At 45.6% G+C, this 14,727-nt stretch overlaps 1 protein-coding gene across 1 annotated transcript; it reads left to right on the forward strand.

Annotated features, from left to right (window-relative positions):
- The first annotated feature begins 1,296 nt into the window (after positions 1 to 1,296).
- Positions 1,297 to 14,310, forward strand: GRPEL2 (GrpE like 2, mitochondrial). The gene is made up of 4 exons (XM_075715033.1): positions 1,297 to 1,355; positions 6,846 to 7,014; positions 7,907 to 7,988; positions 9,965 to 14,310. The coding sequence occupies exons 1-4, from the start codon at positions 1,297 to 1,299 to the stop codon at positions 10,318 to 10,320; spliced, it is 666 nt and encodes a 221-aa protein (XP_075571148.1). The 3' UTR covers positions 10,321 to 14,310.
- Positions 14,311 to 14,727: the final 417 nt, after the last annotated feature.

Raw genomic sequence — 14,727 nt, forward strand, 5'->3', positions numbered from 1 at the left:
AAAATTAAAAAAAAAAAAAGGTGCTTTCAAATGAGGGGACTGGAACAGAAAAGAGAAATAGAGGAAGGTCATTTAGCACAGGCAGAAACAAGGGACAGGAATAAAAAGGAAAGGCCCAGGCTTTTGTGCCGGGAACAAGGGAGCAGGCCCGTCGCCCACTCATGCTAACAACTGCCACAATTAACCTTTGGAGCTCACTCTTTCAAAGCCCTCTTGTTAGTAACTAGGTAAGCAGCTTTTAATAAAAACGCTGGCACTGGCATGCCCCTTCCACTGACTGTAGGGAGCACAGTGGGTAAATTACTCCTGCTCGTAGTGGAATGGGCCAGGGTGGGCTCGGCACCCCTGCGGCAGTGGCTGCTGGGGCAGGCAGGCTGGGTGAATCTCGTATGCCACGTTAGTGACTGCAGTTAGGCTCAGAGCCGTGAGCTTAATTGCCTGCTGCCCAGGCTGAAGGGGCTCCCCATCTCCCAGGGACGAGGTGCAGGAAGGCTCCGTTCCTGATGGTACTTGTCCTCTTCTTAGTAGCAGCTTCCCCATGGCGGTTGTCACTGCTTCTGTCCCCTCTGGGACCTGGAGCCGCACTGTCCTCTGTCACTTTTCAGAAATGGGTAAAAAGCCTCTCCTCAAAGTATCACCTCTCCTGCTAAAGAAATGAGGAGCCTGTGCCCACAGTGGGAAGAAATGGAGCTGGACCACCACAGTGCACGAAAGCACATCATAGAAGCATAGAATGTTTGGGTTGGAAAGGACCTTAAAGACCATCCAGTACCAGCCCCCCTGCCATGGGCAGGGACACCTTCCACTAGACCAGGGTGCTCAAAGCCCCATCCAACCCGGCCTTGAACACTTCCAGGGAGGGGGCTGCTCTGGGCAACCTGTTCCAGTGCCTCACCACCCTCATAGTGAAGAATTTATTCCTTCTATCTGATCTGAATCGACGGTCTTTCAGTTGAAAGCCGTTATCCCTCATCCTATCACTACGCCCCCTGACGAAGAGTCCCTCCCCATCCTTCCCGTAGGGCCCCCGTGGAGTTAGTCCTCAGTTAAAAGGCACGCTTGGCACAGGCTTTGAGGTTTTTTTTAATGTTTATTCACCATGAGCAGTTCCCAGCCCCAGCCCCGCGTCCCGGGCCCGCCATGCCCGCAGCACCGAACCAGGCCCCCGCCGAGGCCGCGCTGCCTGCCGGGACTCGTAGTCCGCGCAGGGGCTTCTGGGAGCTGTAGTTGGCGGGCGGCGCCGGCGCGTCGCTCCCCTCCGTCCGTCAGTCAGTCCGTCGGTCGGTCTGCGGGGCGATGGCCGCCCGCTCCCTGCGGCGCTTCGGGACCGTCCTCGGCGCGCCGGGGCGCGGCAGGTACGTGAGGGGGGCTGTGTCGTCCCCTCGCCTCAGCCGTTAACGGTCGCCAACGGCCGCGGCGCTGACCCCTCCCCTCCTGTGGCGGGCTCGGTGCGAGACGTGGCAGCGCCCCGGGCCCGGGCCCGCCGCGGCGCCTCGTCGCCGCCGCCGCCGCCGTAGAGCGGCGGCGGCGACGAGGCGCCGCGGCGGGCCCGGGCTCGGGGCGCCCGTGGAGGCGTAGGCCGCCATCCCCCCCGGAGGTCTCTACCGGCCCTTAGCTCCTCAGAAGGCCTGGAATGCAACTAGGCTCTCGATAAGCCAGCTCTTCCCTGGAAAAGTGACGTTTTGAGGAAAAAGTCATTTTCGTTTTCAGGGAAAAGCGTTTCTGTGGTCAGTCTTAAGTCACGTTGCGACGCCGTTTCCTGCCGTTACACGTATCCAGGGGTGATTTCTGCGCCTCTTCTTGCCCGTCTCAACCATTTATTTGTGGGCTGTATGTTTAACGTGCTCCTCAGGTTTGATTTTTGGTAGCTGTGCAGCACCTGTACTTTCAGCGTGTTTTGGATAGTCGAGGGAAGAGGGTCCATTTAATTGTGTCAATATTTAGCCAGAAAAATGCTGTCCAGTCATAGTTTTGGATGTTGTGGAGTATGGTTTATAAAAGTGAAATCCATAAGAGGTCCTTTGGTTATTTGAGTGAAATGTGGGCAGGCGAAAAGAGAAAATGTCAAAATGCATGTTAGTTTATCCTAGAGTTTTTTCTCTGGACAAAAAAAAACCCCAAAAGACCATTTAAATGCAATAAAGTAATTCTGCATCACATAATAGAAGCATCTGTGTTTGTGGCCAGGTGAAACAAAAAAAAAAAATCAAAGTTCATGTTAGCTTATTCTAGAGGGTTTTTTTCCCCTGGGAAAAAGCCTGAAAAGACCGCTTAAGTGCAATAAAATAATTCTGCGGCACATAATAGAAGCAACTGTGTTTGGGACTAAATGTAAAGATACATGTCTGAAAGTCCTTCCTTTCTCATATGCTCTTATATGTGCAAAAACTGCTTTGCTCCTCTCAAAATGTGTGCCAAGCTCGAAAGAGGTGCCTTTGCCTGATGGGAGCTGCACAGGCTTCCTTTGTGGAGGATCACCAGAACCGACCGTCAGTGTGAAACTCCTCTTTGTAGGCGAGTTCTGCGTAGCCGTGCCTGCGTCGCAGCCAACAGGAGCGGCTCCGTACAGCTGGGTGGTGGGGCCCAGACACCCACGCTGTACGCATCTCGGGGACTTCTTACCCTGGACTAGCTGTAGTCTGGGAGCCTACTGCCCGGTTTACAGCCATCCTGTGTTAAGGTGCGCTGCGCAAGTTTGTTCTGCAGTTTCATCAAAGAGGAATCCATATGGTATTAATCTCTGGTATCACTCTCTGATGAAACAGAGTGCAGTAATTGGGGGTAATTAGGAGATTTCCTTCCAAGGCACGCTCATCAGAGCTAAAACACTGATGCAGGTGTTTCTGTGTGTCTCAGCACTTGTGTTCTTTGTCATGCTGATTTGGGAGGAGGAGGAGGAAGTGTTTAAGGAGAGGTGGGGTAGGACCCTTGTGTTCAGAAGGAACATGACAGATGCAGTTTGGGGTGGTGGGGTATTGTGCCTGTGCTCCAGAAAGAGGTGATACTGTTGGTCTGACCACAGAGACCTGTTCTCATAATTTAAATTCTCATCTTCAAGGACAACTGGCTTAAGCCATATGGATACAATCAACTTCTCGGCTACATCTGTCTGTTTGGCTTTCTGTGACATCAGTTTGTAAATCTTTTTGTATAACCAGTTAGTTGTATAATCCCTTGACACGCTCTGGGACTTCCACGTGTCTGTCACTTCAGGATGTGTCAACTTCCTCCAGTGGGATTTCTGCTATTTTTAGGGCAGCTGTGATCACAACTGTGTTTAGAAGATGGAGCACAGTGCAGTGGACGGACTGTAAATAGCACTTGCCCTTTTTAGTGGAGTATTTCTTTCATCTGGGAGAAAGAAGTAAATTGAGCGGCATTTTCAATTCTGCGTAATAGTCCTTCTTAAGAATTCCCTTTGGAGTCAGTATGTGGTTCTTGTTTCTTGCCTACAACGTTTAAGGCAGGCTTGTCTGAACAGCACGTGATACCTGGGGCATTTCACTGCACGGGGGAGTGTTCTGTGACTTGGTTTCACAGGCTGGAGAAAGGAGTCCATGCAGGCAGCTCTCTGCTTCACGTAGGCAGGTCCCTGTAGCTGAGGCACCAGCTCATTCATGCCCCTCTCCTTCCTACACATCGAAACACACCCATTCGTGTAGTGTAAAGCACTTGCAGAGGGAAGTGACTCACTAACCTTTGCTTCTTGGATGCAAAAGAGTTAACTCATTTGTATAGCTTTTCTAAGACACAAGGAATCTAACCTGTGAGGTGCCTAGCAAGGCTGCTTTCTCAGCTGCCTTTCAGGTTCTTCTGTTCATCTGTAGCATGGCTAATTTCCATCCCTGCAGCTCTGTAAATGAAATGTGAGGTGTTAAAGGACAAAGCTTGTAGTTGGTGCTTGCCACAGACACACCTTTTATTTACAAAGAAAGTTTTACAGTTGGTAAAAGCTTCATGGATTGATTTTTGAAGGCTTGTTGAAGGGGGTACTTCTCTGTCCCCACCTCCAGTTTAGTCTGACTTTGAAAAAGTGCTGTGTTAATCAGCCAACAACACAAATGTGACAAGCATCTTAAAAATCATTCAAGATGGGGTCTCATGCCCCAAACAGATCTTTCTGCAACCAGGGTTAAAATGCAGGGGTTTCTTCTGTGTTGGCGTTCCTGGTACCCAGAACTGCAGTGGCTGGGCAGCTTTTTGAAAAGAGCCTGGTGGCAGCCCCTCGCCTGGTTCTTTAACTGTTAGTGCGAGGAATGTCCTACTCCAGAGCAAGTGTATGTAGCAAGAGCACTTTCCGACTTGTATTTGGCATGTAATGTGTTGAAAAGGAGCAGTCTGACATACAGATTTTGTTTGAAGTACCCACTTCATAAAAAATTTCGTATGCAAATGTCTTCAGGTGGGGAAAGGAAATTTGTCATTAGTTGTGGGACATGTAGCAACCTTGTATTAAAGACAAAATGAGGGAACGTCTGGGCTGCTAAGCAGGGAGTGATAGGAGATGCTTGGAGGTCTTTGGGCAGATATAAATCTCTTAAACTCTGCTTTGGTCATGGAGCTGAGCCAGTCTAAGCCCTGGCTGCCACCCAAAGGGGGACACCTCTTCCCTTCCCCACAGTCTCCCTCCCACATCTCACCAGACTTCACGTGTTTGTCTTCTCTTTTGTACTGGCACTTGCACTCATCTGATCTGTCAGCAAACCTATTCAGGGACACAGACAGAAAAGTCTTTTTGTTTTGTAGGGTTAGCTTTCAGCTGGTTTAACTCCCTGAACCTTCGTTCTGCACAGCTCCAGTACTGGAATAAGGGGAGCAAACCTGTCCCTCCCAGTTGCCACTGTAAGCTGAGCTTAGCTGGATTGCTGAACAACACTTACATTGCATGACCTATTTGATAGACCCAGAAACAAAAGCTGTGCACTTCTGTGACATTGTACCCGAGCAATATAGCCTTGCTGAAAAGTAAGAAAGCTTAATGGTGCAGGCCTGGTAACATGAACTCAGCTATATCGATTCTGGGGCGAAAATTAGCATCTCTGTGCAGTGTTGAATTGTGCTGTATAAACACAGAAGTTTGAGTCTGTGCCAGTGCAGTGATTTCTGTGCCATGCTGCATTTCACTCGGTAGATGCGCACTTAGTATATGCAAAACCCTCTATTAAAGGGGATGTTGAAAGCCCTGCTCAGAGGAAGAGCCCAGGTGTTCCCAAAAAAGGAGACACCCTTCCTTGTTAAGTGCATACTAAAATGTTTCCTGAATGGAGCTGGTTTGGGAGCAAATTGAACTTTCTTCTGCACTCTGTTCCTGGTGTAAGGTGTGAGAGGAAGGTGGACTGACGCTTTGGCCTCATGCTGGCGGGAATGGGTCCTGTCTAGGTCGGTTCGTAAAAGCAAGTGGTGTGGGAAGGGGAGTGAAAACTCTTGGTTTCACTCTTGGAGTGACAGCATTGTTACCACAGGTGAAGGGCTTTCTGGAAAAGAACAGAACGAAGTGAAAAATATTTACTTTATTTTTCAAAGTGTCTAGCATGCTGGGTTTGATCATCTTCTGGCCAAACTGTTTTCAGCCAGACTTCTATTATCTAGTTTTTGGGAAACCTGTGAGATTGTTACAGTATAGAACAGGCTGCTAAGCACCTAGGCGGTGTTTATACAGCTCAATCCAATTATCTGACTCTTTCATCTGCAAGTTGTGGTGTAAGCCTCCTGGATGAGCTCCACCTGCTGTACCAACACGAACCAGCGATGGGTGTGCTTTTTAGTTGAAAAGCGTATTTAAGATGAAAAAGTCATTGGAAATAAGGTAGGCTTCAGCACTTGAGGCTTGGGCTTGTTTTGAGTTTTTTTGCCTTTGGGACTCTTTCATTGCCAGCAGAGATAAAAACAGTTGAAGTGCTTAGAACAGTTGGGGAATATTAGGGACAATTTTCAGTTGGCATGTTTAGTCGGCATGTTCAGTCCCTTTTCCAAACACAGCTAATGGTGCTGTGAAGGTCCTGGCGGAAGGCCTCAGAATATTTGGGCTGCACACAACTTGGTCACGTCTCTGACAGTTCTCTTTGGTTTCTTAACTTGTTTGTGCTGTGGACGTGAAAGCTGGGTACAGTCTAGCATTGCTACTTTGTAAGAAGAACTGATTGGCAAAAGGTTCAAACTTTCCTCTTTCTCACTCAGTAGGAGGAAAACTGAATGCACCAAATACTATGTCTTTTTGCACCCAGGAGAACAAACGGGTCAGAGCATCTGAGAACTGGATCCTCCATTAGCCAGCAGTTTGAAATGTGTATGTCTTTCCTTGCTTGTTGAATTGCTCCGCAGAAATTCACAGCCATTCCACTGGTGTGACTTGCCCTTTTGCGGTCACCGTACCATCTTAGGTAGCAGGCTAGGCTCTGCCTGCCTATCTTATTAAGTGCCATGTGTTTGCGGATCTTACTGAATTTTGCTCAGAACATTTGGGGTTTTTTAAATAACTGTAAAAACTTGCCTCCTTTTCAAGACTACCTTGCAAAAATGTTTCTGAAGTTTGTTGTCCAGTACTAGGAGGTCACCAAAATGCAACCCACATCTTGTTTTTCTGTGAAAATATGACTCTTTTCAAGGTATGTCGAAGAAGTGGCGTCAGCCTCTGTAGTGACATGTGAGTCTAAAATAAAAGAATTTTTCAAAACATCTGTGTCTCTGTGTTTCTTTGCTAGTTGTCCATATTTTCTGAAAAGAGCTAAAATTTTATCTAGAATCCTACGTACCTTTTTTAAGAGAGCCTGCTTTTAGTAATGACTCTAAACTAGAATTCTTCTTTTTGACCCTGTTGTTACTTAACTATCCTTCTTTGTCACTAGTTTGTATTTCAGGGGGTCCCCATGTGTTTTCAGCACTGCAGCTCAGCAGAGAAGTACAGGAGACGAGTGTGGCCCAGAAGATCCCCGTGATGAGCCCAAGCATCCCCTTTCTGACTGTGCCTTACAGCACAAAGCCATCAAATTGGAAGAACAAGTCCGGGATTTAACTGTGAGTATGCTGCTGGTGGCATCACGATGTCTTTTGCTCAGTCCCCTTGACTTGGTCTGTCTCTCGGCCCTAGCTGTTTCTGTAAGCCCTATAACACGCACACAATGCCGCTGTGCTATGGCAGCCTTCAAAGCAGCTGTGCTCTAAGTGTGAGAGGGTGCACTGTGAAAGTACAGGCTGCCTTCCCCAGAAATGCTATCTGTCAGTAGTACCTAGGAGCAAGACACTGATAGCATGATCCTGGCAGGCAAACCTGTGTGTTGGAGATGGTCTGGTCAATTCTTTCACAGCATTATACAGAGGGAATGGCAGTAGCTTCATTCCGATTAGCATCGCATATTGTGTCACACCGGATCCAGATTGTCCGAGAAGGAAAGTCCTCTTTAGCGACAGTGATGCCATGGAAATGGTAGGGATGCTGTTAATAGGGACTTTGAAGAACAGATGTGACTAAGGAGAGGATTAAATACCACAGCACTGGGCAGGCAATTCTGGAGATTGTCGACCTGAGAGTACTACTGCACCAAGCAATAAATCAGCTAGTTGCAGATCTGTTGCTGAGACTGCCAACTTGCCTGCTAGAGAAAAGAGTGTCTCAATAGCCACAGTGAGTCATGCAAAAAGCATCAGCCTGACAATGCGGTGTTCAATTGAGCTTGCGCCCTGAAGGCTTCTGGCCTTCACTTGGGTCTTTTGAGGGAGTCGAAGTTGTGCTGATTAATCAGTAGGAGAGGGACTCAGGTTTGCATGGAATGAAAACGCAGGAGCCCAGCACAACCTTCTGACATGAAGTGGATTCTCTTTAAAGTATTTCTAAGGGATTGATTGCCAACTTGTCAGAAAATAGGTTTACTTCCTTGTTTGATATCTCCCCTTGCTATTGTGGTTACAGGAGCGATACCGGAAAGCCTTGGCAGATTCTGAGAATGTCCGGAGAAGAACGCAAAAGTTTGTGGAAGATGCCAAGCTCTTTGGTAAGAAAAGTGAGGCAGAGCTGTGGTTACGGCGGTGGCCTGCCTGCTTGCCTGAGCATAAAATGCTGACCAACAGCTTTTCTCTCCCCTCATCCTGCCCTTGTTCATTGTAAACTCTGGCATGATGTTTGGCCTGGACTATTGATATCTGGGCTTACTTGCTCTTTTTTCTGTACGTCCAGCTGTGTCCTATCAGGTTTATCTCAGTGACTGTTTTGTGATCTTTTTCTAATAAAATAGGCCTGGTGCAATTGAGTGTAGTTCTGCTGACTTGGTTGAAATTACAAGTTCTTCTGTATGCTGTGAATTGGCTCTGGCAGGGTGTATTTCATCTCAGCTGTGTCATCAGGTTGTGATTTCCTTTACTGTATTAACAGCCTCTTCTCTTCTGCTCTAGCTTTTAGGAGGTAGATCCTGCCTGGGACAAAGGTTGTCAGTTCCTATATCAGATGTTCTTTAAAATTTCTATAATAACTATTTTAGCATCAATGAAGTGAGCTGGATTTGTAGCTTTGGCAATGGAGGCAGGTGAAGGGCGAAGAAACTGCTGTTTAGCCATTGCACTCTGCCAGCATCATCTCTGAGAATGAGAAACTGTTATTCTCCACAATGCATGAATCTCAAAAGGTTTTAAATTAGTTAGTTCCAGTAGCTTTGAAATTAGAGCTGCTGTATTTTTCTTACCGTTCTACCCATTGTGCTGTAAAATGGCTGTCAAGTTCTGGGATAATCAGCACTGTTGGTTTTAAGAGGGTTTTTTTGAGCTCTTTGAATTTTATATGTAGTATGCTTCAGACCTGAAGAAAAATTAGGTTCTTTATTAGAAGTTGCTGATGGAGTGAGGCATGGGGGTCTGTAGAGCACTAAAACAGACTCTGGTGCAAGAGGAAACAAGTGATAGGATAAGAGGAAATGGCCTCAAGTTGTGTCAGGAGAGGTTTAGATTGGATATTAGGAAAAATTTCTTCACTAAAAGGGTTATCAAGCATTGGAACAGGCTGCCCAGGGAAGTGGTTGCCTCACCATCCCTGGAGGTATTTAAAAGATGTGTAGATGAGGTGCTTAGGGACATGGTGTAGTGGTGGGCTTGCCAGTATTAGGTTTACAGTTGGACTCGATCTTAAAGGTCTTTGCCAACCTAAATGATTCTATGATTCTATGAAATGGTTGGTAATTGGTCTGCTTCTGTCTGTTCCTTTATTGCTGCTTCTTCATGCTTTTTCATTCTGTGCATGTTTAAACATGTATGTACAGGTATAGACAGCACCAAACTATTGTTTCTCTTTCTCTGTTTTCCTAATGTGTCTTTCCAGTAAGTTAGTTATGGCATCTATATAATTGAGGGAGGCTGGTTTTCCTGAAATTTCTGCACTGTGTAGTACACCGCTTCTGGAAAGGTATCTGATCTAAACCCATTTTTCGAATGAAAAAGACTGCATGACTTTTCATGACCAACCCAAGGACCATTTTGCTCATTCCTTCTACAGTGGTTTTAACTTATGAACAAAATTGTGGATGCACTTTTGAGTGGTCATGTAGTATTTTTACTTCCCCCCATTGTGTTTGTTTTCCGTGTGCACAGGCAGTTGTGTGAGTTGCGTGGCAAAACATTTATATCTGTGGGACTGTGGAACAGTGTCCTAAATGACACGTCTTAGTTGCAAGAACTTTTTGGAGTGAAATGCTAATGCTCTGCTTTGTTAACATATATGTATGTGTGTTGATGTGTATAGATGTACCTTTCCTGCATATACCTTGATTTGGGGATTCTTCAGATTACTACCCATGTAATGATAAAACTTTGGCTACAGGATATAGAAGACACTGTCTGCTCTCACTAAAGTAATGGTTCAAATCAATTAGCAGCTTTAAAGGTGCTTTCAAACTTCTGTGACTTTGTGCCTGTCATTGGTGCTGTAGCTCTTTATGTTCTCTAAACTGCCTTTCATTTACTTCTTGCTTCTTTGTGCCCATAGGGATCCAGAGTTTCTGCAGGGACCTTGTGGAGGTAGCAGATATCTTGGAGAAGACTGCCGAGAGTGCTGCAGAAGAAGCAGAGCCTACTAATCCAAATCCAACCCTGAAGAAAATCTATGAAGGCCTCTCTCTCATAGAGGCCAAATTGCAAAGTGTATTTGCCAAACATGGCCTTCAGAAGATGAACCCTGTTGGTGGCAAATATGATCCATATGACCATGAAATAGTCTGCCATGTACCAGCCGAGGGAATGCAGCCAGGCACAATAGCACTGGTGACTCAGGATGGCTATAAACTCCATGGTCGCACTATCAGACACGCACTCGTCGGCGTGGCAGTAGAGTCACAGGAATGACGTGAGCTTACCCGTTGGCATCTGGGACCTTACTGAGCTGAGGGTCCCTCAGCACTCAGTCGCAACTGCAGCTGCATGTCTTTACTTATTTATTAAGCTAGGTTTGTATTGTATGTTGGCTTCTTTATAACGTGCGCAGTCATTTTGCCATTAATTCTAAGGTACTTGTATATTTAAGAATCCTTTTTGGAGTATGTGGAGTAGTACTAGGAATCCTGCTATTTGTCAGAAACGTGGCACTGTAGCCCCTTTCTCCATTGCTCATTTCTCCATTGAGGCTTGTATGGGGAAGAGGGGAGATATGGGAGAGAAAGGGAAATTCTCTGAGAGCTAAGGAATCTTGTCTCCCGGTTCCATCTCTGAGACAGACTCCTGCAGTGGCCTTCAGGAAAGTAACTTCTCTGCCTCAGTTTCCATATCTGTATTAAGGGAATATAATAATACTTACTGACCTACCTCACAGGGAAGTGGTGAGGCCTTTTCTTTGCAAAGCACTCAGAAGAGGAAAAGCCCAAAGGGCTGAGTATTATTATCAGGCTGGTTTTGGTGTCTTCCCTTGTCTCCAGACCCCTCAGGTGGGGATGAAGATGATCACTTGAAATGACATTTAGGGGCAGCTTTTTCTCATGTCACTTCAGGAAAACAATCCCAAATGGATGAACTCTCGGTTGTACTACAGTTGAATAGGGATGAGGTTTTAAAGAGAACTCAGTTGTTAGGTCAGACTTTAACGTGTTAATATTTGTTCTCCAGGTAAAACTTCAGCTTGCCTCCTTGTTCCTAAAGGTAAAACAGGGAGTTGTGGTTCCTGGTGGAGCCAGAAAACTGTTCTCAAATCTCTCTTTCTCCAACCAAAAAGTATATTTTAGAGGAGAGTAATCTCTCTTCCCTGATGGGTATTTGTGCAGCTTTCAAGCATGATAAACTGTATGCTCTTTGTTGCAGCTGCTGGCAAAATGGAGATGTGCCCTTGAGCAGGAAATCTGGACTGTTTTATTTTCTCAGTTCTCCAGTAATGGTAGCTGGATAACACTAACTTCCAGTTCACATTCAGATTCTACTTTTGTGTGGCAATAGTAAATATTAAACCTCTTGGGTTTTGACGCAAGGAGAAAAATCTTTTCTACTAAAAGTCTCAAGTGCCCTTGAACCAATTCTAGCAGCAGTGACAAGAAAGCAAGAGAAGCAGAAGGCTGAGGAAGTGAAAGCTGACCTCAAGCCGTCCTCTTAGTTGGAGGTATGTTGTCACAGCACGGCATATGTATTTCCCAGTGGTCCTTTTGCCTGGGAGTCCATTTATCTCAGCTGAAAGGATGCAGTCACCAAGTAAGATCAGAATTTAACCCTCTACAGAGCAGCAAGCAGTATAATGGTAGAAGAGTTACATAAACCAGCCTATGGTCTGCACTATGTGAAACCAAGGCAGGAATGGTTGTTTTCAGATTGTTTCTTACTGATTCATTAATTCCTGCCTTTCTACTTTCTGGAATTGGATCTGTGGCCTGACAGTTATTTGAGATGCACTTCCAAAAACTCTTTACTTATGGTGGATGCTATCACTGGTTTGGAAGAAAGCTTATTCTTCCATTCATTTGCAGGCTTCAGTTGCATAATCCTTTTGTGGTGGACTTCAAGATTACTGCAGCCTTCAAGTAGCAGCTATCGACAGTCTTTCATCTGGGGAGACTATGTGCAGCTAGTTGGTTGTCATTCCAGAAATTTAAGGAAGATGCACATTTCTAATATGCTCCATGCAAGCTGCTTTAGTGACAGCCGTGTGTGCGTGACTCGGTAGTGGATGCTTTCTGAAGTGCGGTTTTCTGCCTCTGCGTAGTTAGGTTTTCAGGCAGGTACTTCATATTTCAGCCCTGAAACAGTGCTTCATGGCAGCATTAGATCACTTTGGACAAAACTCTTGTTCAGTGCTCTTGTTTTATCATGCTGTTGGAAATTTCAGAGATACACAGGACTTCCTGTTCGTTGTTTTGCTGGTCTACATGCTGACTGGGTCACCAAATTACGCTGTTACTCAAGACAAAGAACAGATAAAATATGAAATGTGGCGATGCAAGTCTTGCTGTTCTGCCTCAAGACTGCCTGCAGCCTGTTCTGAGGAAACTGTGTCTTCAGCTGGCAGGAGCAGTTGGGTTCTCTGCTGCTTCTTCAGCACCTGCTATGTCAGCTGAGTCTTTTTGCAATAGGAGGGGAGAGCTGGTTATGGAAACTAACTTTGAATGTGAAACTTCATTTATAAGGAACTAAACAAAAGCAAAGCCATTTTACACAACAGGTAGTTTTGTGTCATAAAGGCTGCAGCTTACCTGAGCCAGATTTAAAAGTAGCGTGTGAACAGAAGTGATGGGATCCAAACCCTCTTTAAACTGACCCACGGAGCCACTTGACTCTGAAAGTATAGTACAGCTGCTTGGTCTGCCTTCGGACTATTTGCCAAGCCTGCCTGTCTCCTCAGCTAGTATGCACCCATTTTTGCCTTAAAGAAATACCTTAAAATGCACTCCAGACCTTCTGTCTGTAATAAGAGGTTATTGATTCAGCTTGTGTATCTGGGATCCGCTTTCACTGAGGCACTGGTGTGTGGCTAGAGCAGGAATCTGAGGGATCCAGTTGCTGTGCAGTCTTTCTCACCCTCCTACAGGCCCCATTTAAGCTTGGACAAGCGATTTTCCCTGTTCATGCCCCAGTTTTTTCTGTCTATGAAACTTCTACAGGATCTTATCGGGCTTTTATGATGATTACTGTAAGATGTACCCATTGCTTAGAGACTCTTTTACAGAAGTTACCAAAGAGATAAATACTGTAGCTGTTGTTTGTCCTAATTTCTGCTTCCTTTGAATAGTGAAGTGAAAGTGAAATAACCAAACCTGGATTCCATCACAGAATCTGGATTTCTTAGGCAAAATTTGATTCTCTTGCCTTTCAAGCACACTTAATGATCTCTTTTATCGTGGATGAGATTGCGTAAGGGTGGATTTAATTTCTTTGTAGATTCTTGCTCCCTTGTCTTCCCTGTTTGTGTAAAGCTTGCACACTCAGCACGGTGGGGCAGAGTCCCCGTTGGTGCGGTTCCGTTGCACTCTGCAGAGTTACACCAGAGAGGAGACGGACCCATGAGCTTTTTCTCTCCAGTCACTTTATTCAATGACTATTTAATAAAACACAGAAGTAGGTTAGCAGGGACGGAATAGCAGAGGAGAGGCAGTGTCACATACCTCTTACTCGTTTCCACTCTGTTCGCCCAGCCATGAACTGAAGAGCTCAAGCTGGGAATGCAGACAACTAGATAAGACATGCATGTGATGGTGATGTGTGGACCTGCATTTCTGCTCTTGGGAAGTGGGCAGCCCCACTGAACATGGGCGTTTGCCTTGTTCTGTGACCTTGCCGTACCCCATCAGTGGGACATGTTTGAGTTGAACTCCTGGACGAGTCTCCAGTGGCACTGTCTCGTGAGCGTGGCAGCGTCTTAACTCTGACCAGGAGCAGTGCAGAATGTGAATGTTGCTTCGTGAACCTGAAATTCTCAGTGCTTCATCAGCAGAGCTTCTGTTGAAAGAGACAGCTGTGATAAATCAATAGCTATTAGAAGTCCTTTAATTTTTAAACAAATGTATTTAAGTATTATATGTGAATATTGTAGTATTTTTTTATTTTAAAACTTGAGATGTTTTGATATTACTTGCAAAGTCAAATGAACAAAGCGTTGCTAATCTCCAAAAATCTAAGTCCATTTAGCCAGTGGGAAGCCTGTATATATTGTATCTTTTTGTGTTTCTGTGCTCTTTATTTACCCAAAGGTTCTGGCTGTATGAAAGACAGAGACTGAAGTGTGGGAGAGGTGCAAGTAATTGACAACAACATTTGAGTTAATGTTGGAAAGGGCTGATTCCCTTTAGATGTCCAGATACTGTCCATTTGCTAATAAAAAGAAGAATTGCAGTTGCTTCTTTTCCCTTTTTTCCCTTGCCCCAAACTGCTGCTTATTCCGACTGCCACTTTAATTGGGTGGGACTGCGGATTGAAAGGTTTCTCTCTATTCCTGATCCAATTGTCTAAAATAAGGGCTATAGTCCGTGGCATTAGAGAACTTTGTTGAACATGTTATTAACAGTCCTTTAGGTGGACTCCAAGAAATGCCCACATGCATACATGTCATCTTTCCTCACGCAGGTGAGTTGTTGGGGAATTCTGCACTGATAAACTGCCCAGGCGTGTCGTTCTCTGGTACTTCTGTGCCTGCTTTTGTGTCTGTTCCCAGTAAGTCCACTCATGGACCATCGTGTAGAGGAATGCTCTCTGCCAGCCTTTGGCAGTGGTTCATTCTGCTGAACTCTGCTAACAGTTGAAATCTTGACATCTGGTTTTATTTTTGCCATTCAGTTCTCTCAC

Source organism: Pelecanus crispus, chromosome 8 (assembly GCF_030463565.1).
Source record: "Pelecanus crispus isolate bPelCri1 chromosome 8, bPelCri1.pri, whole genome shotgun sequence".
Classification (NCBI taxonomy): domain Eukaryota; kingdom Metazoa; phylum Chordata; class Aves; order Pelecaniformes; family Pelecanidae; genus Pelecanus; species Pelecanus crispus.

Bases quoted from the DNA above. Each gene is read 5' to 3' on its own strand.
- GRPEL2 (XM_075715033.1), top strand. From the start codon at position 1,297: ATGGCCGCCCGCTCCCTGCGGCGCTTCGGGACCGTCCTCGGCGCGCCG. The intron at 7,015-7,906 runs GTGAGTATGCTG...TTGTGGTTACAG, and splicing joins AACAAGTCCGGGATTTAACT to GAGCGATACCGGAAAGCCTT. The intron at 7,989-9,964 runs GTAAGAAAAGTG...TTGTGCCCATAG, and splicing joins GGAAGATGCCAAGCTCTTTG to GGATCCAGAGTTTCTGCAGG.